The sequence below is a fragment of the Bos taurus genome, chromosome 4 (genome assembly GCF_002263795.3).
Source record: "Bos taurus isolate L1 Dominette 01449 registration number 42190680 breed Hereford chromosome 4, ARS-UCD2.0, whole genome shotgun sequence".
NCBI classification, from domain to species: Eukaryota; Metazoa; Chordata; class Mammalia; order Artiodactyla; family Bovidae; genus Bos; species Bos taurus.
The window spans coordinates 33,618,266-33,645,832 of NC_037331.1; the positions used below are offsets into that span (position 1 = coordinate 33,618,266).

The 27,567-nt window shown below is 39.7% G+C and overlaps 2 protein-coding genes across 2 annotated transcripts in view; one reads left to right on the forward strand and one right to left on the reverse strand.

The window, feature by feature from the left end:
• Positions 1-1,632, forward strand: part of ELAPOR2 (endosome-lysosome associated apoptosis and autophagy regulator family member 2) — a 221,166-nt gene extending 219,534 nt beyond the window's left edge. The window contains 1 exon segment of the mRNA NM_001046238.4: positions 1,038-1,632. Within this exon segment, the coding sequence (NP_001039703.2) occupies positions 1,038-1,097 (60 nt within the window). The 3' untranslated portion in view covers positions 1,098-1,632.
• Positions 1,633-8,295: 6,663 nt separating this feature from the next.
• Positions 8,296-27,567, reverse strand: part of GRM3 (glutamate metabotropic receptor 3) — a 251,401-nt gene continuing 232,129 nt past the window's right edge. The window contains 2 exon segments of the mRNA NM_001098123.1: positions 8,296-8,845; positions 23,338-23,512. Of these exon segments, the coding sequence (NP_001091592.1) occupies positions 8,772-8,845; positions 23,338-23,512 (249 nt within the window). The 3' untranslated portion in view covers positions 8,296-8,771.

Sequence of the window (27,567 nt, forward strand, 5' to 3'; positions counted from 1 at the left end):
GCTACAATTTGCAGGCTGCTCTCCCAGGGGTTTGTTGCCTGGGCAGAGGCAGGGAAATGGGATATGCTGGTCCGCATTGTGATTTTTTTTTTTTTCTATAATTCTGACCATGTAGCCCTAAAGTTGATCTGAAGTCTTGGACTTCTCTGCTCAAATGGGAGAAGACACAAAAGCAACCTGATTCATCTTGACAGATACTCAGAATCTATTTCCTGTTATTTTCTCATTTCACTTCTCAGTTTTATACACATATCCATGTGCACCCAGGACTGATCTGCTTCATATTTCTTTTACTTTTAAAATAATCCTAATTCTTTGCATCTTTATTCTCCTCAACAGCATAGTCCCTCCACTACATTCTAGCAGCCTTTGGAAAGCTTTGTCTAGCAATGAAAACATTGGGAGATACTTCACTACTTCCTTTTCTCCCCATTAAAGAAGAATAATTTATCTTAATAGATTACATTTTTTGAATGCATTATAAAACAAATTCCATCAATGATATACTTGCACTCAAATTTTGATTTATTATCTGAGATGGCTTGTTTTTAATATCTTTAGTAAACATGATCCCCAAAGATTTTCCTAAAACTTATCAGTGAACCCAAATGATCTTATGTTTTATTTATGTTCTCTTTATTTCTGCTCTCCTTTTTTCTTATTATTTACCCTATGTTATCTTGAGACTATTTAGCTTACTATCTACAGTTTACATGAATAGGTCATCTATTTCAGCACTCAGATCAGATGTCCTCCTTGGAAGGGTCTCAGTGAATTTCTTCATAAGGATCACAGCTGTGTCTTTTGGTATCTATTACAGTCATGTGTTTGCTTCTATTTTGGATTGTGTGTCTTTGGGGTAGGCATGCTATCTGTTTTACATCTGCTACCCTCCCCTTTAAATGTAAAATCCCAATTATGAGTGGCTGGTACATACATTGAGCTGATTTCAAAACTTACTTTCTGGGTAGGTAAGATCCTAAAATCTTACTGTAATTTTAATGAGTTGTTTTTGTCTTTATATTTTCCACCCATAGGAAAAAGAAGACCATTTTGAATCTGTTCAACTGAAATCCTCAAGATCTCCAAATATATGAAAAGACAGTGCTGTAGCTGTCAGACTAATGAACAAAGAAACCCACGCTCTAGTTTTACAGAACCATAGTTTAGAGCCTGTCCTCATATCCAGCACATTGGCGATGTTACAGAGGAGGGCCACGCCACTGAGAAGGGAAGGAGGTTGAAGTGTTAGATTGCCTTATCACATGGTCAAGTGTCTTGCCGAAAATAAGAAAGCAAATGGTTTGAGTCTCAACTGAAGATGAAGCTCAACTCAGGAAGAGATTTATCTGTATATACACATAACTCAAAACCAAGGTTAAGCCCACCAGTGCACTGCTGATGCATGCCATATAATTAATGGGTAATTTTTCTTCTTTATAAATTCTATATAAAAAGTGTGTTTGGAGGGCTAATGTGAGCATATGCATTGTGATCCCATGTATGTCTTTTCTTTGTTTATATTTTGGGGAAGATTTGAAAAATTTTTTAAGGTACAGTTATTTTTCCCATTATTTATTTTCCTGACTGACCTTTAAACATGTTTTCTATTAAAAATGATGAACAAAGAAAGACAATAGATTTTTCATTTTTCCATAGGGTATCCTTCTTGATTTCAGGAGCCTTAAGTAAGCAGTAATTCTTAATGAAGAGTCAGCATGTGTTTGGGTTATCTAAACTTATAATCGCCTTTGAAATTCCATCCTTGTTGGAACTGGTAAGAAGGGCTTTTTAAGAAATGGGATTCTTAAAAAAAAAAAAAAATATATATATATATATATATATATATAAAGGCAAAGAGAAGCTTAGACTTTCCCCTAATAAAAACAAGCTGACACTATCACAGAAGTCAAATGGCTTGAAACAATTTATGTAATACTTGAAGTATAATTTAGAATGAATAGGAAAGCTTTTTTTTATCAAATCACTTGCAAAATCGTGAGAAAAAAGTGGGATGGCTTGTGTATCAGTACAGATAACTGTACAGAGCTACTGGGATAATTTATGGCCTCCCCAAAATGGCAGTGGGTACATTTGCCCTGTGTCAAGCATCAAAGGTTACATGCTAGGCCGTAAGGATTATTACTTCCATGGAAGTTTTCTTTTTAAGTTACTTAGAAATTCAATTTTAGAATATTGCATATATCTGTATTCAAAATAAGAATGTTGTCGTACCATAAGCAGCTATGAAATAAGTATTGTTGCTCTTATGAAAAAATGATCCAGATAATTGTGGTATTTTCTCTAATGGACAGGTTATACTGATATTAGCAGGAATTGAATATTTGTCGAAAGAAGTTTGAACGAAGCTGGGTATGACCAATTTTGTGTAAAACTTGTTTTAAAACTAGGAAAGAGGGGAGTTTCCTGACCATATATAATCTAAGGTGATCTTGTTTGTTTTCAATAAACAGTGATCTTTATAGGTTTTAATCCAGAGTTTTAAAAAGATTGGTAATTGGCCAGTGAGGTAGGGCACAGGGACAAGTTTGTTAAATATTTTGCCCCCAGTCTGTCAATGAGGTATGCCTTGTAATTTTTGATTCAGCAGGTCATCCTTAGTTTTGTGGCCAATGAAGGAAAAATAAATACTTGAATTTATTTCACTGGTGGGTAAAACAGTGGACCATTGTGTTACTGTTGAATGAATGTTTGTGTATGTCACTACTGTTAGATTCGTGAGTATAAGTGAGGTGGGCTTTGTTGTTTTTTGTGAAATTCACAGAGGATATTGCATTACATAAACCTTTTCTACATTTAATTTCTTACATTTTATTATAATGAAATTATTTTGACATTGCTCATTTTTATCCTGCCATCACTGCTGGTGAGCCATTCCCCATTATGATCAAAAATTAAACAAAAGAATAAAAATACACTTGAAATACACCCTTTCACAGGAGCCCTGGCAAAGTTGTGCAGACTGGGCAGAGTCAGGAAGTTTCCACACAGTCACCTGCCACCTCTGTCTTCATTTTTGCTGTGTTCAGCATGTATGTTCTAAGCCATAGAGATAACTGGGATTTGCTCACAGATAGCGTCTTTCTTCTCTTGTCACTGGACTAAAATCTCTGACATGTCAAAAATGCCTTAAATTTTAATGAACTCTCAGAAAATATAGTTGGTATTGAAAATTTTATTTATTTTATTTCTTATTTTAGATATTAAATAGATTTTGGCAGCTCAGTCCCATCTTTGGAAAGAGCTGACTTTTTCATTTGGATCCCAGTGGATTGTCATTTTATTTCAACCACTGAAGAAGTATGACAGAAGGTATATTATGAGGAAGATATTCAGACGAATTCTGGCTATAAAACTTACTTTATGTCTTGCCTTTGCAAAGCTCAGTGTAATGTTGAAAGGCATAAACAATCACATTTCTGACTTTTAATTGACATTTGTTAAAACTTTTCCCTTCTAGGTGGTAGAAGAAGCTATTTGTTATTTTTCTAAAAGGCAGTTGTGAAGCCTTAAATACTCCATTAAGTCAGCTATCACCTATAAAATCTTTTAGCACTCTGTCAAAACATATTTAAATCAGTTTTCCACTGAATGAGACCATATCTTCCATGGATAAACCATATCATATCATTTAACAATGTTGAGCTATTTGATTTGTATTCACTTGATTTAAAAGATTGAACTTTATTTTTATTGACTTTTCCCCTCTTTGATCACTAGTAATCAAGTCCTTTTCAGGATTAAAAATGTTTCATAGTATTTTTGTGTAGATTTTTGTCATTATTTTCTTCCCAAGGAGAGAAAAGGTGATTTAAATGGTTATGTGGAAGGATTACCTGTGTCTAGTCATTTACCCTCTGGGGTAGTTCAAGACAAATCTGGTCAACTGTCATCTGACATCTGTCAGTAGAGCTACTTCCTGTGACTCATGGTCATTCCTGATGGGAGGCTAATATGCAGATCATTTCTCTCTTCCTCATGAATGTAAATTTCCTGAGAGCTGGGGTGGGAAGTTGATTTCATTGGCAGTGTATTGTTCACATTTATAAAGATAGGTAGAGTAGAACTTCTTCAGAGGATTTATATATCCTCACATCTATTTCCTAGTGACCATGAACATTATCTAAGGTTTACATGACCAAGTTCTAAATTAAGATTGCTCTAAGAAAAGGACTCAAGGAGGATAAACCTAAAAAAATACCATCACCTGACTTCTTCTTTGGACACTAAAATGGAGTTCACCTTCATAGTAAACGGCCAGAAATTACACTTTTGCTGAATTTTATTTTGGTTTAATGTTTTCAGATGAGTTCATTTTAGAATCATAAATGAAGTAAAAGATGGGGACAAATAATTGAAAATTAATTGATATTACTATTACAATTGCTATTGATGGATATTACCATTGCAGTTGTCTAGATCAGCAGTCTTTTTCTGTAAAGGGTCAGGTAGTATTTTCAGCTTTTCAGCCCATGTGGTCTCTGTTTCAGCTCTGCCCTTATAGCATGAAAGCAGCCACAGATAGTCTATACACAAATGGGTATGGCTACATTCTGATAAAACTTGATGTACATGGAAATTTGAGTTCATTTCAATTTTACTTGTCATGAAATAATACTTTTGGTATTGTTTCTCCAATTATTTAAAAATGTAGAAGCATTCTTAGCTCACAGATTTTATAAAAACAGATGCTAGGCTAGGATTTGACCTGTGGGCTGTGGCTTGCTGACCACTGTTTTCCATCACTACAACCCACAGGCAAAACTATTTGGAATAACCTATTTCCACAGATTCTTTGCCCTTTAGGAGTTTACACCTTCAAAGTTTCTCAAGTCTCTAGAGATGATCAAGAAAAAAATAGCGCATTACCTTCCCTTGGTGATTTAATCACTCACCAAAGACAAAGCCAGATACTCTTCTGAGTTCCTTTTATAGTTCTGGGACTTGATTGTAGATATTGATTAGGAAATGATAAAACAAGTGAATTGGTTCAAAGTCAACCAGTAAGATTGATTTAAAAGCCTTTCCTCATTGTGATTTCTATAACATTTATTGCTAAGGTAACTAGATTTGGAGATAATATTCAATCTCTTTGACAGCTTTATTTCAATTAACTATTTGGAAGTAACATATATTGATGTATGAAAGTAGTGTCAGCCTAGATTCATGAGCTCTGGTGCTGGATAGGGTTCCCTGGCAGCACTGGAGCATCCATTGCATGTATTCAGGCCATGTACACCTCAGTCCACACGTATTTACCAAATCCTATTTTAAGACTGACTGAACTGCAAAGGACACTTAGGATTCCTTTAATGACTGGTGGCTCAAGAAACAGACCTCCAATTGCCTTGAGCAAAATATCCCAGTTAGGCTTTTCATTTGCTGGAATTTTCCTCATCTTATTAATAAAGACTCCTGGATGAAGAATACTAAATAAAACAGCTTGTGGATATTGGTAAATTTGGTTTTGAAGGGAGTAATATTCCTTTTATCTTAGCTAACCATCTAAGGGTTTCCATCCAAGCCATCAACAGATTTCAAATGACCATTGCTTGGGTTAAATTAATGAGTCCAACCAGTGGGAATGATGCAAATCTAAACTTTCTTTCACAGTGCAGGAGTGATAATTGCCTTATTCGTGGGTTTGGGCCTTATTAGGACTGTGAAGGTTTTGATTTGTACTGATGTTCCATCTTCCTGGCACCTCATTTTATTTTTGCTTCTCTGTGGCCTTTTGCCACAGAGCTCTGACACCCCAAACTATCATGGTGGCTACATGGATAAAGCAGGGGGCTAGCTGAGAGGAACTGTGGGGTTGAAGTCTGCAAAGACACTGGCTGAATTACCTCCTTTCTCAGCCACTCTCTTAATTTGTCCTCTGTGTGATCTGCAAACCAGCTTGCCTCACAATTTGAAAATGGGACATTTTTATGTTACTGTGAGAAATCTGAGTGGGCAAGTAAACATTAGTATTTAAACTAGAGAGGACACAGAGAATTTCAAAAGCTGTAAACACTCAGGAATCCAACAAAAATTAACCATATCGTGAGGCTCTGGTATGTTTTTTTTTATGAGTGGGATACATCATTCTGCTTGAGTTCCTTGCATTCAAGATGTTTTTGCAAAGATGGATCAGCTTAGCAAGTTTTATATTCTGAGAGAATGAAATGTTGTTACTGGAGTTAAAAAAAAATCAATCCAAAACCTATTGGTTTGAAATGGCTCATGTAAAAAGGATTTTATAGTTGCTATTTTCCATACATATGCTGAATGCTCTTTAAAAAATTACTTCTAGGGATCACATGTTAGGGTGTGTGCATTTGAATAGGAAACACGGTTCATGGCAGGGAAGAAAAAAGATGAGAGCTGTCAGTCAATGCACTTTCAGTGTAAAGACAGGGAGTGAAATACAGTGACCACAGATCAAAACCCGTCCTCAGAAACACCCACTCAGGAGTCACCCACAACCTAATTGTCTTGTTTAAGAAGATCCAAGATCAATTTGATTGTTTTAGGCATCAGCAGTGTCTCTGAACAACTCACCTGATATTGCCTTCCTCGGCCTGTCAAATCCCATCAGTGGACTGAGTTTATTTTCTCTGCCATCAGCCTTGCCTCAGCCTTGATTTTGAGCAGGTACTCATTCTGAGCACACCTATCTAGCACTCCTGCCAGTTTCAGTCACAACAGAGTTCTTTTTTGACATCTAGTGTCTTTTTTGACAACTACTGTTACCCAATCTGCCACACCCACCCCCTCCCATCCATGTTCTTTGAATCTGAGAATTTAGAGACTGTTTTGCACTGTTGTCTTTAAGCATCTGGTGAGTTTTGGACGCATTGATGAGGGTGCCGCTTCAAAGGCATCCAGAAGGAGGAAAAGAATTGCTAACATGGGACTCCTCAGTTTATTTCCTTCAAGGCCAGTCATGTTGGCTTTCATGCACCTACTCATTATTTCTGGATATTTTAAAAATAGTATCAGTCTTGATTATCTAGGCCCTGGTTATTTAGCCTGTGGGTCCCTCATAGCCTCCTCTTCCTTCCTCTCACTGTCTCCCTCAGTGGCAGTCTCCTCATTAGCATATTTTCCAGTCTTGATGCTTCTTAAAGGCAAGTACTTGGTAATCCTCTTTTTCCCTGTCATGAGTTGAAGCATGGCCCCCTAGAAGTTACACATCCTAATGTTACTTCATTTCAAAAAAGGGCCTTAGCAGATGCAATTAAGGATCTTGAGATAAGATCATCCTGCATTATCCAGGTGTACCCTAAATCCAGTGAGAAGTGTCCTCATAAGAGACACACAGAGGAGAACGTGACATGAAGACGGCTGCAGAGATTGGAGTGATATAATTTCAAGAAGCTGACTGCCACCAGAAATTAGAAGAGGAATGGGACAGATTCTCCCCATAGCCAATAAGGTGCAGCTGTGCAGAGTCAATTTTTGTTGTTTTAAGCCACTGAGTTCATGTTAAGTTGTCAGATTAGTTACAGGAAATGAATACATGCTCTGTCCATGGTATCTGGTGCAGGACCTAGCAGATAGTTAGATTCTCAGTGATTTTTCTACATTAATAAATGATTTATTACTCAAGGACTTATCAGGAGAAATAGGACAGTACTGGTAAGAATGACCCCATTTTAGCTTATCCGTGCTTTCCCTGTGTGCTCCTTTATTTAAGTTAGTAAAATATTCAAGTTTAGTGACAAGTCTGTGTGCTCCTAAACATTGTTCTTGGGACTTTGGAAAAGAAGATATCCTGCATTTTCATTGCCTCATTCAGCTGTGAACCACCAGAGTGATTTTCCAATGGAATAAGATGCTTTTCCAGGCTCCTTGCTAAAAATTTAGGTGGTTTTGGGAAATGAGAGCCATCAAACCTTCCCTGACAGGTCAGTTTTGGTATTCAGAGGAATACAGGAATGGAAGAACTCTCTCCTCACCTCAGAGACCTATTTGGGCAAATTCTGGGCTGCATTGCACATGTGGCTTAAAGAAACCAATAAGGGTATTATTGTCTGGCCACTGTAATAACCTGATATTTATGGTGTCATCAGTCAAATTCTGATCATGTTATCTGCAAAGATCTGCGAAGAAGTCTAGACATGCTTACAATTCTCTTACAGGGTAAAACTTGTGTTCAGTGTATCTATTAACAGATGTAAAGAGAAGCATAGTTAGATAATTTCCTCCAACAATAAAATAGAAATGGTCTAAATCAACATAGTCAAATTAACTGAAATGATTAAATAAGAACAAGGCCATTATCCACCATGCTGGAAAACCTTGAAGGTTTTATTCTCAGTATCTTTACATTAATACAGATGCTTTTGATTTTGTGCTGAGAAAAACAATCTGTTACACATAATGTAACTTTAATATACAACATAGAAACTCATCCTAAATTAGTTACAACAAGGGCCTACAAAAAACTTCATAGGAAAAAAGGTTATCTAATATTGCCACCATATTTTCTAACAGACTGACCCTGTCAGACCCTGTCACCAGTGCTCAGCTCTGTAAACAATGGGTTATTTCCAGGTTCTAAGGAATCATTAATAATCACTAAAATCAGTCTAAAAAGTTCTAGCACATCACTATATACTGTACAGTCCTTAAAAATAATTTATTGTACTGTTTCTAAAAAAAGGTACTAGGGGTATTCTTTTGCTGTTTCCACATTCTGGAGCTGCACATGAGCACTTTCATCTAATATCCTAAAAACACGACAACTGAACTGCAATTCACAATCACAGAGATGAGGTGGTGGAGTCGAGGACTTCCCGGCCGTTGCACACCGTCGGCATGTATGTGCTGGCAGAGGCTGGAAAACAGAGCAGGACAGAAAATTCTGCATTAGTCAAGGGGGCCATAGAGATACTGGCATGGATAATTCTAGATACTAGTTAAAATTAAGTGGAAAACTCATTTTAACTTGGCTTTAGAAAATGCTAGGTGATTTAATGCTGCAGCAGGTCAAGTTTCAAAATGTGCTCTGCACAAAATTAGTGTGTATCCCAGATCTTACCTCCACTAATGTCATCAGATCAGATCAGATTAGTCGCTCACTAATGTCATACCTCTTGGAAAGAGTTGATAAGCATAATCACTGTTGAAAGAAGTCACTTGTGGGTTTAAAATTAACTTTGGTAATTTCCAAACTGGTTAAAATACAGTGCATAAAATTGAATACTCATGGCAATTTACTTAGATTGTTAAATTAATTATTTTCAATACCTTAATTTTGTTCTCTATGGACAGGATGACTCTGTAGACCCAAGAGTCATCTGTGAACCCACTGCCTTTGAGAATGGTTTCATGTGTTTTCATTCTTCAAGTGGATAACCTCAGTGATAATTCTAGTGAGAGCTGAGTTGTAAGAACTTCAATTTCATAATAGTTTGCAGAAAGAAAGGCATTTCAAAGGGATGATGCTCTCATTAGTGACAATAGTGATGACCGTGTCAGGGTGTGAGTATAATATGGATACAAATATTCATTCTTTTTATGGGTCATCATTTTCCTAGATGAAATTCCTAGCTGACCTTGTTTTGAACATTTTTTGTGTGTGTGAGAGAGAGATATAAAGACAGCTAAGTTATATTCATGTCTCCCTGAAAGCTTTTTCCTTTTATCGAATGAGAACAAAAGCAAGTCCCCCCATCCTCCATGGGATCAAACAGCATGGCCAAGAGAATCAGTTAGCCATGGCCTCACATTACCTTTTGGAACTGCTGACATCCTGTTCTTGGTCTGTCCATCTGGCGTGCTCTGACCTAGAGGAGCTGATCTCCTTGGCTACCTGACCACAGCCCAGGTCAAGCTGCCCAGTTAGCTGTCCCATTCTTTAAAGACATAGCTCTCTCAGTTAATAATCAAATAAACTAACTTCATGTTAAAGTTTTCATGTTCACTGCTGCTGCTGCTGCTAAGTCACTTCAGTCGTGTCTGACTCTGTGCGACCCCACAGACGGCAGCCCACCAGGCTCCCCCATCCCTGGGATTCTCCAGGCACTGGAGTGGGTTGCCAGTGCCTTCTCCTCATGTTCACTATCATAGTGGAAATATTCTTGCCGCATGAAACTGCATTTTTCATAGGAATGTCTTTAAACATGAAGGAGAAGCTAATTGTGAAATTTGCTAATATGTGGCATTCAGTGTGGGAACATTCACCATAGTTGGAGCACCAGAAGTGTTTCAAGCAGACACCCTGCTAGGGAAACTCCAGCCTCTCAATTCTGTGCTATTTGTCTTGGTGTGTGAGAAAATAAGAAAGGCAAGTCTGTGCGGCTGCCTAAGGTTACAGAGGAGTCATGTGACGTGCTAACTCTTTTGGAGATTATTCCCTTTATCCTTTTTAGAATGAGGCTCACTTTTCTTTACCATGTGAGCCCACTAGAAGCTACAGTATCCTGGGGGACAGGGACGGCAAAATCTACATTTCCTGAAACTTCCATGGTGAAGACACAGTGTGCACCAGATAAATATTTGATGGAAGGTGATACGTGATAATAATTACAAATATGACGGCATCAATTTATTCTTTGCAAAGCTTCTTCATATACTTTTTCTGATTCTTGCTTCATCAAAGCTAGGTAAGGCAAGAGAAAGAACAAGGTGAAATGAAGTTCAAACCACAGTTCACTGGAAGCCCAGGGGAGTGCTCCTAGCCACTCAGTGTGTACTTTCTCGACAGCTTCTTGTGTCCACCTGTCTACTTGGCATCTCCATGTGGCTGTTTAATAGACATTTCAGAATCAAGTGGCCAACACATAATTTTGATTTCTTGACCTGTCCCTGTTTAGTCTTCCTTTACTCAGTGAACGGTCTCACCATCTGGCCAGTTAGCCAAACCAAAAGTCTAACATTTACACTTCCCTTTTTTCTCTCTCCTCCCACGTCAAACCTATCATCAGGTCCAATCGACTGTGTCTCTACCTCCAGCTACTTGTCTGTCTGCATCCAGTGCCCTGGGCCAGGCCAGCATTCTCTCTCTCTTGGCCACTGTAACAGCCGCACCACTGGGCTATCTGTGTCCATCCTTGCTTCCCCTGCAGTGCTTTTTCTCTGCAGCAGCCAGCATATTTGTAAGTGTAAGTCACCAACGTACACACCTCCCATGGCTTCTCTGTGCTCTCCTAACTCTGGTTTATAAATCTCAGCATGATTTAGACACTGCTTAGCTTTCTGAATTCATCTAATTCTCTCCTCCCCCAACCCCCATCCCCTTTTGATTTTGTTCTCTAATACAGAATATCTGTTTCTCAATTTCTGGCCTTTTGAAATAGCTGTTGCTTCTACCAGGAATATTATTTCCTCTCTTAATCACATATCTGGCTCCTTCTTGTCATCCACATGTGAAATGTCATCCTCTGGAAAAGGCTATCATCCCCCATCTAGTCTAAAGTAATCAACCAGTTACTCTCTGTCATGTTACCCAATCTTAAACTGAATTTTTCCCCTGCCTTTTTCCCCCCTTAGCATCTTAAGTCTTACACTCTTGACTAGAAAGTATGCTGGGGCTCTGTTTGTCGTTTTCATTATTTTATTCATCTTGCTGGTCATGGAACAGACACTGTATAAATACCTTTTTTGAATGATTATATGAATGGTTGCCTTTCAAACAACGGTAGAGCCGATGGAAATTTCAACAGGGGAAATAATTTATTATCCTGAAGAAATGACAGCAAATGTGAGGCTTGTGAGTGGCCTTATTTTGGAACGAGTTGGCCTTTCTCCTTCTTAAGTTGCATAGTGGCATCAACTGTGCTTGCAGAGAACTGGCTGGGCTGTGAGCATTCCACAGCAGTTCTGCCTTTGACATTTTGACTAAGCTCTTCATCTTTTCCAGGATCAAGTTTTATTATTTCTGTGCAGGATTTTCATTTTCAGAGATTGAAAAGCAATGATGTGTCATGGGGGTACGTCTAGCATAACCAGGGATTAGTGTGTTAGTGCTCCTTGCTGTCCACCTTGAACTCGTCTAATCCCTTCTACCTGCATTTCTAAAGATGGTATCAGAAACCTACTCCAGTGTTCCCCATACTATTGTGGAATTTGATGATTGCTATCTTAAGTGTGCACGTATGACTTCTTAAAAATCGGGTATATTTTGACCATGTAGGTAAGAAGTACATGGGCTGCAAAGGTAGGCACGTGGAAAATTCTCAAACTATTAGTGTCACATGATCTTCTGCCAAACACCATGTGAACGCCATCATGGAACGTTACAGAGTAGCCTGAAATTATCCACCTGCTTCATAGGGACTTTAAAGGGAACACCCTATGATAGAGTGTCTAAACTATTTGAGAGGAAGATGGTGCAAATTCAAGGTCTTCTCGCAAGGAACAACAACAGCAAAAACCCCCACAAGACACTGCAGTTTTATTTTTTTCCTAAACACTTCAGTGTATCAGAGGGGATTGTAACTTGTATTTTTCTGCTTTTCTTTTACTGTTTCATCTGTAGCTTTTGTCAGGGCATTTTTTATTATGTAAAAGATATTCTCATTTTTGTACACACTGCTGAATATAGCAGAAGAAATTACTGTTTTATGAGTTTACCATCACAATTACTTTGCCTTTCATAAATATTTTACATATGCCTCCTGTATTAGCCCATCTGTTATTCCCCGAGGTAGTAAAATGTGTGGAGAGGAAAGTACTGCCATTCGCGTGTGTGTGTTTGTGATGAGCTTTTCTATGATTCGAATGAAATTCTCACAAGAGTTTTGATGGCATAAGTTTAGCCTATTTTATTAAGTGTGGTTATGCAGATTTCTATAATTGTCCTTTCTGTCAAAAATAAGTGTGCAGGCTTATTTTTGGCTTTCCTGGGAGTGGGGGTGAGTAGCAGCTGTTACTCTAGGTTAACATGGTACTTTTTGCTATTTAAAGTGAAAACTGAAGAGAGCTGAAAAAGACCTAATAAGTTCCACAGCTGACCACAAAAGGACCATTCACGTCCATCAAAAGGCATGTTTTGCTTCACAAACGTTGGTGAAGCTTTAGAGATCAATGCAGCCAAGTGGCAGCTTTGTCTAGCAACATGAAATCCATTTTTCTTGTATCAGTAATGCAGAGACTGGCCAGGCTTTGGAGAAAATGACCCAATTTTTCTGAGTAACTGGGCTCCCAATCAATGCTAAACATATTTATTCAATAGATTCTTATGGATGCCAAGTCTGTTAGTCAGTTCAGTGGCTGAGACTTGATTCCTGAGAATCAGTGTGTTACTGTGTGTAATACATCAGACTTAGAAAAAAATAAACATTTAAACAGAACAGACATTCCAGTCTGCTTCCATCTGTTCCATTTCCTTGCTCCCAGTGACCCCGAATAATTTCTCCCAGTGTGTCTGCTTGTTTAGAGATTTTACTGCTATGGTCATGGAATACGGTTTCCATCCACTGTCTGTTGCCTTGTCCTCCTGCTTTGTTATTGGACCTGTTTCTGGTTTACTCTTCACCTTAATTTACTTGTGCTAGGGCCCCTTGGTCCCATTTCAAAAGAAGTGCATGTGCTGATAATGCTGTCTGGGCAGATGTGACACTGCTAGCCAACCATTTGGTAGCCTTGCTGTGTTGAGATTTCTCAGTAGGAGACAGAGAATCCATTATCAATAATTTAATTTTCCCTTTATGACCAAAATGTCTTCAACTGTTACCAGTAGTTTGAAGAGGAAATTATTTTCTATAAACTCAAGAGTTAGTTTCCAAATGTGGAATTAGAACTTAAGAAAGCAAAGATTGCTTCATTTAGTGATTGATTTCTTATGAGACAAGATTCATGGAAAGAGAAAATAGAACCCATGATACAACTTAATTACCTTATCAACAGAAATTCCACTTGATCTTCAACTTAATACCTCAGTCCATTTTGCCACATAATGCTGTCATGTTTTCTTTCCAATTATGTTCCTTTATCTTCTCTTCCCTCCCCCAAGAAATACCAAAGTTGGATGCACAATAATCTCTAAATAAAAATACTCAAGAAGTTTTTGTACTGTTCTACTTACTTTTTGTTCTTCTCCCCTCTTCTTAGTTGCTAAACATCTGTTTTTCCTCTTTTCTATCCAAATGTGTTCTCAGGCTAAGATCAGAAACTCACTTAAAACAATTAATTCAAACAACGAATAGGAGCTGTAAGTGCTACTACATCTAGGGATCCAAGTCAAAAGCTGGAAGTGTTAAACTCTAATGAAGTAATATCAGGTATTAGTCCTTCTTTCTTGTGAAGCTGATGCTGATAGCCTCGTCTTCCAGTTATCCCCAGCATCTGCTCACGGTATTGGCTTCCATTGCTACCACCCTGATTTAAGCCATCATCTGGGCTAGGCAGCAGCCTGCTGAATGAGGTAGGTCTCTGCCTGCTCCCTGTCTTATATTCTGCCCACACAGCCAAAACAATGCTTTTCAAGTTGGGTCTTGCCACTTCTGATGAAACCCTTCGAGTGTTTTCCCAGTTCTTTCAGTAGAAAAGTAAAAGTCCTTACAATGAATGACCTCCAGAGTCCTAAAGGATCTGCTCCATCTTTGTCCTCATCTCCTCTCCCTTTCACCATTTACCTATAGGCTCATTGCCTCTTTGGCCCTTTGCACGTGCCGTTTCCCATGTGTGGAATGTCGTTTCCCCAGATATCAGCATAACTCCCTTTCATTTCCTTCATGACTCTGCTCAGTGTCACCTTATCACTTCCTCCCATTTTATAAAAATAGTAACGCATTCTCTTCCCCATCTGCCTTATTTGCCTGTGTTCCCTATTATTTTCTACACGTTGCTTATCAACCAACACCTGAGTTATTGTGGAGTATTGGTTTCTCTGTGCCCCACCTTGCCTGATGAGAACACAAGCATCATGGGTATACAGTTTGTTTCATCCATGACCACAGTGCCTAGAGCTGAGCCTGGGCACAAAATTTCTTCAATCAAAGTGTGTATTATCCATCAAATTGGTCACATTAACTTGGTTAGTGTTTCCTTTCCCAAAGCCATTGCAATTACTCCAGGTGAGGTAGAAATGTTAAAAATTTTTTTCCATATGAGTAGGCATTAAGCTAAGCACCAAAGAATTGATGCTTTTGAACTGTGGTGTTGGAGAAGACTCTTGAGAGTCCCTTGGACTGCAAGGAGGTCCAACCAGTCCATTCTAAAGGAGATCAGTCCCGGGTGTTCTTTGGAAGGAATGATGCTAAAGCTGAAACTCCAGTACTTTGGCCACCTCATGGGAAGAGTTGACTCATTGGAAAAGACTCTGATGCTGGGAGGGATTGGGGGCAGGAGGAGAAGGGGACGACAGAGGATGAGATGGCTGGATGGCATCACTGACTCAATGGACATGAGTCTGAGTGAACTCTGGGAGTTGATGATGGACAGGGAGGCCTGGCGTGCTGCGATTCATGGGGTCCCAAAGAGTCGGACATGACTGAGTGACTAAACTGAGGCATTTTCCTGCTGTAGGCATACAGATATCTCCATTTATGGATGTTCTCTAGAGAATTTCACTTAAAATGTAAAAGAAGTAGATGAAATAGGATATAATAAATTGATGTTAGACCCTTTGCTTTAAGGTATTGATCATCTGAGATCAGTGTATGGACAGTATTTGATTAAATACATATTTTCTTTTTTATTGACATATATGCATAGTTCTGAACATGGTACCCTGTTCTTAAAGGCATCATTAAATTTGGGGTTACATGGAAATGCATGTGACTATAAGTATCTCTCATACAATACTAAATTCTCTGGTTTAGGAACTTTCTTTGAACTGCTGTGTTTATGTTCCATTCTAATATACAATACAGAAGAGAAACTATACAATGTAATTTAATTCAAGAAAGTGAGGTTTTTAAAAAACTATGTTAATGGGAGAAGTTATATCTCTGACATAGACATTTAGAGAGGGTCACCATTAACTATATTCCTTTGTCTTCATCAAATCTCGTTTTCGAAGAAACTTTGTGGGCAGCCCTTTTGGAACACGTCACCTAGTCTGTGTGCAGCCAGGGTGTGGGGGTCACAGGGCTTTCACAGAGACGTGATTTATGGTGCTGAACTCCTTGCCACGGGTTTTTGAGAGGAACACAAGTCTGCACCCGTGCTGTTAGAACAAGATGACGTCATGTGCTGTGTTTAAGAGAAAGCTTTGAACTTAAAAAAAAGAAATCACTGAATTTGCAGATGCTAAGATTCTCACTGTCAGAATGGTCTCTGAGATGAATTCTGTAACTGAACCGAGGCAGAAACTCCAGAGAGGCCAGAGGAGCCACAGAGACGCCTTTGAGAGTTTTATCTATGACTTCAGTTATCAAATTCCATAAAGTACCTAATAGATGGGACCTTGGTTTTCTCATCTATGAATGTGTTTGTTAGAATACATGATCCATATCATCCCTTGCAGCTCCAGTCTCTGTATTAAAGGAGGTGGGCTATAGTTACTTGGGGAAAACCTAGGAAGATAGTAGAAGTAAAGGGAAAGTGATTTAAAGGCTGTGTAAGAGTGGTTGTGAGACAAGTAAATGGAAATATCAAATAAAAGGAGAGGTATTAAACATCAGTTCCCTGATGTATATGGGGTTACCTATTATAGCTGCAGACTGTCCTTCCTTCCTCAATGAGGGAGAGAAAGGCAGTAGAAAGAGGTTTTCAGGAGTGCTGTGGACTTGGCTTTCTTAAGGGAAAATGGATTGACGTCTATCTGATTTGGATGCACTAGGTGTTTTCTGCCCGAAGCAAATGGCTTAACTTGCTGCAAACTCTAGGCTCTTCCTACATTGGTCAGACAGGATTTATGTTTATAATATACTTATGCCTGTGGCGAAGAAGACCGTCACTTCAGTGTGGGTTGCCAAATAACTTGCTAATTTGCTGGCCAGTCGTCATGAGACTCCCTGAACTGTAAAGTGCAGGTATGTTATACTGTTTTTCTGAACTATCAGTGTAGAGAAGAAACTTGGTATTATGTGCTTTTTTGTCTTTTATAAAGTGCTATTCAGAGTTGAACAGTGGCTTGCCCCTGCCAACTGGGGTATCTTCAAAGCTTGACCACTGATAAGTACAAAATCTGGCCCTCATGCAGTTACTTTCTGTTGCTACAGATCCATGGCACATTATGCTGTGATGCTAGAAGACTGTTCCCTTTACCATTTTGTTTTATTAAAAGACTTTTGCTTGATGTGGGCCATTTTTAAGTCTTTATTTAATTTTTTACAATATCACTTTTGTTTTGGTTTTGTTTTTTTGGCCCTGAGGCATATGGGATATTAGCTCCCAAACCCGGGATTGAACTTGCACCCTCTGCCTTGGGAGGTGAAGTCCTAACCACTGGACTGCAAGGGAAGTCCCTCCCTTGATCTTTTTAGACTACTGCTTTCTTTTTATAATGGGCAAATTCTTGGTAATAATGAATAATTCTATTAATTGAGCTGTTCACACATTATCACCTAAACAAGTGACTTTCTGAATAAGGTTTTGGCAGAAAAAAATCAATCTCCATATGCCCATGGCTCCTCTGGGACCCAAATCTGGGCATCATTAGTTAGCAGAAGCCTCTTGGCTGATTGTAATGATAATGACATACATATATTTGAATGATCACCATGAGCAAGAGAACTACACATCCCGTAGGACCATGTCTGGGTACATAATAGCTCTGAAGACTATTGGGCACACTCCATTTCTCTCTTCTCCCCTCAGTCTATGCTGATGCAAACTCATATCAGTGTCAACAACATTCTAACCTGCACAGGCCCTATAGGATTTTATGGTGTGAAACCTTACATGTTCACCCAGCTTGTCCCCCTCAAAATGATGCCATTTTGAGGGGGACAGCTGTACACTTACACTGTACACCCATGCTGGTAGAACAAGACACTGCCAGGTGAAATGGGAAAGGAAAGGCTTTTATTTTAAAAAAATCATTCAATTTGCAGATATTAAGATTCTCAGCATACGTTCTTGATTGCCTTACTTTGGGGATCAGCTCTGGGAAGATCCTTTGCTTCTAAAGCTGATCAAAACAAAGAATGACCTCTTTTTTCCTCTTCCAAATATGAAGGCTGTTTGCTTATGTGTGTGGGTGTGGGGACAGCATTACAAGTATGACTTTAGGATATCAGGGTCTCTGAGATCTACTGCTATCGGATGTCTGTTCCTACCTTCACCTTTAGTAATTTTTTTTTTTTTTGAGGGGCCTGATGCTTCTATGAAAGAAATACCTTCCTTTGAGTGTTCTGAGGGTGGTGGGGAAATAACTGCTGAGATGTAGCTCTTGGCATCACGAAGCAAAGGACAGGACTTCAAAACAGCTCTCCTTCTCTGAACCCAGGGCCTCCTTCCTCTTTGAGACTCATATAAAGGATGCTCTCTGCTCTTCACTGATAGCAGTGGATGAAGTAGACGGGTTGCCTTCAGCCGAGGTTCTCAAAATGTTTTCCTTGACCATTTCTATTGAACCAGCTGGAGTATCTGTTACGGACCAGATTTCTGGCCTTTACCAAGAATCCATGATACAAAGGTTCTGGAGACAGGGTCTGGGAACCTCCATTTCAAATGTGTGTGTGTGTGTGTTTTAATACATAAATATTGGAAACACTTAGCCTATGGGCACATTTAGTGGGAAAAAGTTACTGTTTCCTTTATTTTTATTATTCTGAATATAGTTAATCAGATGCAACTAAAATTGTTCTCTCTTATATACAGTAATATGTAAACACTTCTCAGATTGTGGATCTTCCAGGATGTCCTTAACCATGTTCTTTCTTCCATGCCTGCTTCTGAGTTTGGCCATTCTTTTGTATCTTTTTGGAGCAACTGCCCAGCTTTTAAAACCCAATAACTGATACTCTTTCTACTATCAACCACCTTAGCTGCTGTCAGGGAGCTCACTTACACTCCAAAGTGGAGGGATGTGGTATCTCTGCTATTCTCTTGCCAGAGAATTAACTGCAAGTTAATGTGGCCGCACCTTTCAGTCAAGGTGAGTTCTAGGTATTGCGTGTGTCATGTCACTTAATCTCTGCTAAGAGTGCAGTGCTGGATGGATATAGGATTTGGAGGGTGTAGCATGATGGAAATGGCCACACATTCTCTGAGAAGTGGGGTCTTCATCCCTCCCCTTGAATTAGGGTAGGGTCTGTCATGCTTTCCAGGTCCCACATGGAGAGGTGTTCCACCAATTTGCCATATGAGAGAGTGAACCACTGTGTTCTCTCCAGATTAGCTCAGTCTCAGCCGACAGCACAGAAGGACCCCAGTAAAGCCCTCGTAGGGCAGACGGACTGCTCAGTCCAGCCCTGCCTGAATTCCTGACCCACAAAACCAAGAGACATAATAAAAGCACGTTCTTTTAAACCACTAAATTTTGGGGGAAGTTTGTTATGTGGGAATAGATAACTAAATGTGTCTCTGTGGGGGCAACTTTGTTGCTATACCAGCTGACTCTCATCCATACATGGGGTTTTTGTTTTTACCTCTGAAGGAAGTAAGTCAGAAAGTCAGCAGCAACATTGTAGCAATAATCCGATGGAATAACATGCTTGCGAATACTCACCAGGAGAATACAAATTATATACAATGTAAGAAAAGCATATGCTTTACTTAATGAACTCAAAACAGTTTAAGGATTTTTTCTTGATTACTTAAAAAACATACTTCCCAGTATTTAGGAGTGAAATGAATATTAATTGAACTGAATCTATAATTGAGGAAACAGGCATTGAGATGTTAAACCAATTGCTCAAATTTTCACCATAGTGGGTCAGTAGCATGTTTATCGGAGAAGGCAATGGCACCCCACTCCAGTAGTCTTGCCTGGAGAATCCCATGAATGGAGGAGCCTGGTGGGCTACAGTCCATGGGGTCGCTAAGAGTCAGACACGACTGAGCGACTTCACTTTCACGTTTCACTTTCATGCATTGGAGAAGGAAATGGCAACCCACTCCAGTGTTCTTGCCTGGAGAATCCCAGGGACGGCGGAGCCTGGTGGGCTGCCGTCTATGGGGTTGCACAGGGTCGGACACGACTGATTCAACTTAGCAGCAGCAGCAGCATGTTTATACCTATAACTAGATTCCATAGATCAATGGCTTTCAAATTTCTTTGATGGCAATTCATAGAAATAGATGTTTTACCTGAACCTGGTATCCATATATAAACTTGAGCAAACTTCACGAAATGCTATTTACCCTATTACATGTGATGCACTCTAAGATACTTTATATTTTCTTTTAAAAAATGCTGGTCAAAGCTACTAAATCAATTTCATGACCCATTCATGGATTACATTCTATAGCATGAAAAACACTGCCCTAGACACTAAGCTTCCTGGGACCAGGGATTCTATCCTATTCATTGTGTACAACAGGTGCTTAGAAATTTCTGGTGTATGGAAGGCATTCAAGCATTTAATAATTGAATGAATTTCATGGCAATGGTTCCAATGTATTAAAATGGGAAGGATACTAATCACAAATCAGAAAATCCATTGTCAATACTTGAATTCTTGTGAAATAACATCTCTTATTTTCTTGCTATAAAATAGAACTCATTATATCCAGTATTCATGGGATAAAATGAGCCCATAAATATAAAACTATTGTGAGCAAAAGATAAAGAATTTTAAGTAAAAAATCAATGGATTTGTTACTTATGCATTTTGAAATTGCCTAGAACATGACAAAAGTACTTCACTTTGTTACTTTAGAAAGAAAGAAAGAAAGACATTGAAGTCGCTCAGTAGTGTCCAACTCTTAGCGACCCCATGGACTGTAGCCTACCAGGCTCCTCTGTCCATAGGATTTTCCAGGCAAGAATACTGGAGTGGGTTGCCATTTCCTTCTCCAGGAGATCTTCCCGACCTAGGGATCAAACCCGAGTCTCCCACATTATAGGCAGATGCTTTACTGTCTGAGCCACCAGGGAAGTCAAAATTTATCTTATTTGTTACTTTAATGCCACTTAATTAATTTGGATTAATTAGAGGAAAGTCATGGGAAAAATGAGGTCTAAATTTAGACTTTTTAAAAGATAAAAAATAAAATTTCATCGAGTGACAAAGCAGTCCTAAACTGCTGGGCTGGTAGACGTCTGTGTTGAAGTACTGGCTGGGCCACTAGCAGATTAGACACAGTGACAGCTGGAGCACAGCCGTGGCAGCTGCATCGCATTGCTTTTGTGTCAATGGATGTTTCTGAAATTCTGAGGAGAGACTTGATTGGGTAAAGTGCCTTTGTTACCTCTTCAGGAATTTATTAATTCCTAGTCTATGCATCAGAAAATGCCACCATTTCTAAATTACTTTAGTTTGGACATATGAGATTTGAAAAATGTCTGTGAAAGACTTGGGGATTTTGACAACTTGTTTTAATAACAACTAAGAGTTCTAAGCTTTCAACAAGACTCTTTTCACCCAGAGGTAAATCATGCTGCACAGCCTAGGGTAACCTTTCTTTTGTTTTCCCTCGAAAGCCTACCAAGTACCTTGTCCATGGGAAATTTCCTGTTTCAAGTAGCAGCATGCAGTGGTGTGGTGCCCTGGTTTGGGAAATCGGAGAAACTGTCTCTAAGTTCTGGTTCTGCCACTTTCAATATGTGTGCCCTCGGATAGGTTTCTTTATCTCCTAGAGTTGTGAGCGTTAAATAAGCTATATCATGCGTGCACACATGTGTGAAGTATTTAGCACAATGCCCAGCACAAAGGAAACAATAAATGATAGTTCCTCTTAGCTCCATTACTGTTTTTGTTTTTATTAGTTATTATTATTACATGCTAGCTTTTTCTTGTCTGGATTAGCTATTATAGTTTGGCTGCTAGACAAGAGATTTGTTTGCTCAAGACATAAGCATGTTTCTTTGTGGCTCAGACAGTAAGGACTCTGCCTGCAATGCAGGAGACCCAGGTTCAATCCCTGAGTTGGGAATATCCTCCGGAGAAGGGAATGGCTACCCACTCCAGTATTCTTGCCTGCAAAATCCCATGGATAGAGGAGCCTGGTGGGCTGTATAGTCCATGGGGTCACAGAGAGTTGGACACATGGAAAATGATGTCACAGGTTTTACCAGGTCCTGGGACTCAGCCATTGTGACACCTGGAAATTGAGCTGAAAATAAATAAGGTGTCCATCTCTATAGCAGCTGAGACTGGGGAGGAGTGGTATACTCAGCGCGTCCCTGAAAGGTGCTGGCAGCTCTCAGTCTTCCCTTTGTTTGTGAGGGAAAGGACTGCACTATAAAATTCTATATGTTGTTGAAGAAACTGGGGCACTAATGCGATTGCTCACTCTGTGATGCTGAGCTATTTTGAAGTTTTCTTTCTAATCGGCTTGGGGCAAAATTGTGAAGTAGTCATTTGTCTCTGTCACTTTCAGCCCTTCGCCCCCACACTTCCCCTTCTTCATCCTTCTGTCAGTGAATTTCTCCTACTTCATACCACAGATTAGCTGAAAATGGCTTAAAAGGTTGTCCCCTTTAGGTACATTTGTGCTTTGGATGACTCTAAAGAATTAAATGCTTCTCTAAGGATAGTTTCAGAGACTTGCAGGCCAAGAGGAGAGAGAATTCTGATTGGGAGTTATCCTGGTATCTTTCACTTCACATTGCCTTCTCAGCTGGTTGTTAGCTGAAAAAACATTGTGTCTTTGTAATAGGAGGTAGATCTAGTCCAAATTTTCCAAGGTGTATTCCAAGGGATGTGAGTTGGTTTTCTTGTGGTTAGATACTTTTAAGAAACTGTAAATAACAGAATGAAACAGGTTTGCTTGCTGTAGAGATTCTTAGAACCTTTATCGTGCTCATGTCAAAGGACGTACTTTGAACTTCCAAGTGGGTATTTAGGTTGCTGCATTTTCCGTCTTATTTGATTATCTTCCTCTTTTAATTTTTATGAAGCACCTTCAGCATCTATGTGACACAAAACACACTTTATAGAGCACCAATCTAGTCCAGCCCTCTAGACCACCTAGGGGAGGAAGCAGTAAAGTGATGTGCTCACGGTTCACTATTGAACTGGTTGGACTAGAAACTTGGTTGTCTGAGTCCACAACATCCTTAAAAATCCCAGTTGTGGTCGTGGGTTTAATATCTGTCATCTCAGCTAGACTGAATACAGGAACTTGCCCTCTTCCATTGTCATTGTATTGTTAGCAGCCAGCACAGCACCGGGCACACAGTGATTAACCAGCACTTTTTAAAACTGAATTGAGATTGATTATGGGTGGACATGTGTTGTCCGTTTCTATGTCTACTGTTCCCCCTCCCAGCCTGCTCCCTACCACAATGCTATGTTTGAAGGGGTCCGTGTCAAGTGCCATACTTACACTGAGAATATGTGGTCCCAGTTCCACTGACACTGAACCTGTTCAAGTGCAGCCTGTGCGTGACCACATTCTTCTGGGGTTGAAACAGGATGATGTGCACCTTAGGTGCAAACAGACATCCCAGGACCACGAAGCCACTCAGGCTAACAGAGATGCACATGGTAGTTGTCTGCACCTACAAGAAAAGGTTGCCTAGTTAGGGATCTTGACTATAAATCCAATACAGTGGGCAACTGAAGAGCTAAAAAATAGAGCAAACTGAAAAAACCAGATCATCTACAGTTCTATTCTTATTCTAGCCAAACCAATACAGCAATTATGTTGAATCTTCTGAGCCTGGGATCCACAGGGAACCATTGCTGAGGATTTGTAAGCAAACACTCTTGTGATGGGTGTTCCTCAAGGCTTGCCAAGACTTCCCATGGACTTTCTTGCTTTGTTTGTTTTCTTCAGTATATTTGTATAAAAGATACTTCTGCAGAGCTACTGAAGTCAGAATCTTAAGTAGTAAAATATCAGTACTAAGTACTAAGTGATGGAGTGACTCGATGTCTGATGGTTTGAGTTAATCAACTCGGCTTGTTTAAGGTTTACTATATTAAGAACAAATTTGATCCTGTTTCATATTTCTGTCTCTCTTTCATGCTGGGGGTGCTGCCTATCTGCTCTTGGTTTCCTTACTCAATAGTGGGGGACAGTGTCAATTTTCTTCTAGGTACCTACTCTTAAGCATTTCATTAGCATCTCTCTGGAATTTTGATACATCAGATACTCACTAGTCCATCTTCGTTTCCCTTTCTTTCAAAGAAAGAATTTTCCCTTTATCCCTGAAAGCAAACCTCAGAACTGGGTTTTATCATCTCCTCTTTTTATTCTCTTGCCTCCACTCTTCATCTTCTCTGATCTTCTCATTTGTCCTGGCTTCACCTCCCATAAATTTTTCTGGAAAATCCTAAATTAGATTCTACATATTTAATCACTCTTAGTATGAAAAATGGCAATTAATTATTTCTTCTATCAGTTTCTACTCAGAGTAGCTATGGTAAATCCTAGAGTCATTTTAGAGTTCTTTTTCCTTTTTCTTAAGGCAATGCTATTACCAGATAGCAATAATTTCTCATGCCCCAAAGTGTCTGACCTTCTTCTATAATCAAGGAAAACTGAAGAGTGAACAATTAACTAGAAGAGCCACATAGTTTTAGAAGATTTCTTCCTGTTTCTGATTTTTTAAAAAATCAGGTTACATGTATTTCATAACTCTTCAGAATCTGCCTTTACTTTAATTGCTGAAAGTAAATCTCTCCTCACTGTCTTAAAGCTTCTGCTCCCCTAACCACTCCAGTGCTCTCCAACTTGGTCCCTGATTTCAGGCTCCTTTAACTTCTCAGAAAAGTCTACTATCTAATTCCATGATGGAAAAGCCTTGATCAATCATAACTATGTTATTCATAGCAAGTCCATTACTAGCACAATTGTTTTACATAGATATATAAAACATGTTATTAGAACTGTGTTCTCCCTGCCTCGGATCTGACTGTGGTGCCAGTATGAGAGGGATCACTTATCCCATGAGGGTGAGACAGGTTCAAATGTGCACATTTTCTAAACCTTTTCTAAAAACACTTCTATAAATGTGAAACTCATCACACGTTTTAAGACATTACAAGGAGAGGAGGAGGAAGGCTTTTGTGAGAAGAGCTTGTACAAAGTTGTATTGTGAATTCCACATCCTCTCTACTATAGGGGGATTGTACCCATCTCCTCACTTAAAGTCTAGAGAGAAGGGCATTGGTGTGGCCATTCACAGAAGGTCTGACGCTTTTTCTGTGGAGGGAAGATGCTCTGACTGGGAGCCTGATTCCTAGGTGAGAAATGGCCAGTTACTTTTGTACCACAGCAAGGAGACTTGTGCATGTGTTGAAATAGCCCTTAAGAATTTATCAAAGCAGAGGCTATGTGAGTGGGATGCTGGACAAGATGAGCCACGGGATAGAGAACCATTGGGGGGAATCTAAGGGCCATGTGGAGGGGCCTGGAGTCTTTCCCAGCAGGGAAGGAGGCTGGAGGGGGAACAGCTGGATGTTCTGGGCCTAACTGTGACAACTTAGAGTAGAAAATTGCCAGCCAACTCACTCAAGGACTTGCAAGAAAAAAAAACAAAAAAAACAAAAAAAACAAAACAGCAGGAAATTTCTGATAAAGGAAAACATCCTTTAATCATCTTCCAGATTATCCCAAGGATGTGTCTTTAGCCACTGGGGACTCCAAGATCATAAAGCCATCCTGTTACATAAGAACTGATCTACTTCTTCCTTATTACTCTTCAACCAGAGCTGAGGGGAGAGCAGCTGGTGGACTGGGGACTATGAGCTGGGAGAAAGGGGAAACCGACTGCTACCGCTTGAAGGCAGGCCAGACTGCAGGAGAAAATAAGATTGAATGTTAAGTCAGGATATGGTTTTGATAATTACATGGGCAAGGCATTTGAATTTCCTAACAGACTGTTTCCCACTGCACATTATTGTAGGACCTTATGTTACCTAAGGGTGCACAAAGTCATGGACCTCTTGAGCATGGTCGCCTGTCGTTCGTCCCAACACTAACACGGTGCCTTACGTGGTGAACACCCTGTGTTTTTGTTCTCTTCACTGGGATTTCCATCCAGGGCTGGGGGGTGATTACTCTCACTCACTACTAAGGGAACAATGGGAGGCAAAACTAAAGGTGCGTTTTGGTCACAGTTTATGCTGCAAAATTAAAAGGTACTTCTTAATTTTTTTTCAAAACCCAAGTATCAGCCTCATAGTTTCAGTTGCCAAATTCCTTCTATAAATCACACTATAAAAAGTCTGCACTTACATACAATTATTTGTCCTGTATCTTTGAACATTCCCAGTTCACGCTGCTCTGTTTTCATCTTCCTCAAGCTCCTAGCAACGCCTGACATGGTTAACCACTTCCTGGATACATTCTTCCCTCACTGACAGTTCCTCATCTGGGTTACTAACTCAGTTTGCTAACTTTTTTCTCTTCTACCTGAGCTCTAAGTGCTGGAGTGTCTCAGAACTCAGTTTTGGACACTCTTCCCTTCACCATCTCATTGAGTTCCAGGGTATAAGTACTTCCTGTGTGGATGATATTCACACATGTAGTACTACTTCCAGCTTATCCTCTGAGCTTCCAAACCTATACACTCAACTGCTGTCTTGGCGTATCGTTGTGGATATGTAGTAGGCAAATCAGAATGAATCTGTAAGCAGAACTTGATCCTTTCCTCCAAGTGTCTCCATTTAAGTGGCACCAAATGCCACCCAACTGTGCAGCCCCAAACCTGAGAGTCATCCTCAATTTTTCCATTTCTCTTACACCCACACTTCCAGTCCAATAGCAAGTAGTGTTTGTTCTTTTGGAAGATAATCCTCTATGATCTCTTGGGCTTCTATATCTTTCAAGCAGCGGCTCTGACTGCCTTTGTTCCAGACTTTCTTTTCAAGAGATTTTTATTGCAAAGAGCCTTAAGAGATGGAGATAGTGTCTGTGAAACAAGGGACCAGCATATCATCCATTAGAGAAGACTCGGGTTCCCTAATCTCACAGTTCCTCCGGGTAATGCCACCACTGACTATGCGGTGGTTACAGTCCCCTTTGCCTAGTCTGCAGAAAGTAGGGCTCAGGGAACCAGAGCCAGTGCTAAATTTCCAGCTACTGCTATTGCTTTGACTTATAAAGTCCTTTTTGTCAGCGTCCACAAGACTGTGGCAGGCTAGCATGGTAAATTAGAATAAGTTGAGTAAAATCCAGACTTTATGGTCTTTGACAGCTGTGACAGTGAGATTGGAAAGGTTTTCTCAAAGAGGAAATGTGGGCTGATTAACAGGCCTCGAGAGAAGTCCAGAGAATCTGTAGCAAACAGGTTGACCAAACTATGTGGTCATCCAAGCAATAAATAGTGCTCCACTTTATTGCCATCAATGAAGAAGATTTGAGGGATGGGGTCACAGGCTGAGTAACAGGAAGTGGGTTTAGATAGAGCTGCTGGACCAGTACTGAGATCGCTGCTGACTCTCCTGTGGGCATGGGGTGGATTTCCTCCCTATTCTGATTCGGGTCCTTGATGGGCAGAAAGTTCCACTCTTTTTCACACAAAAGATGCAGGGACATGTGACTACGCTGACCATGAAAAGAGAAACCTTGCAGAGACAAGGTGAATCACTGGGACTTTGCCTGCCT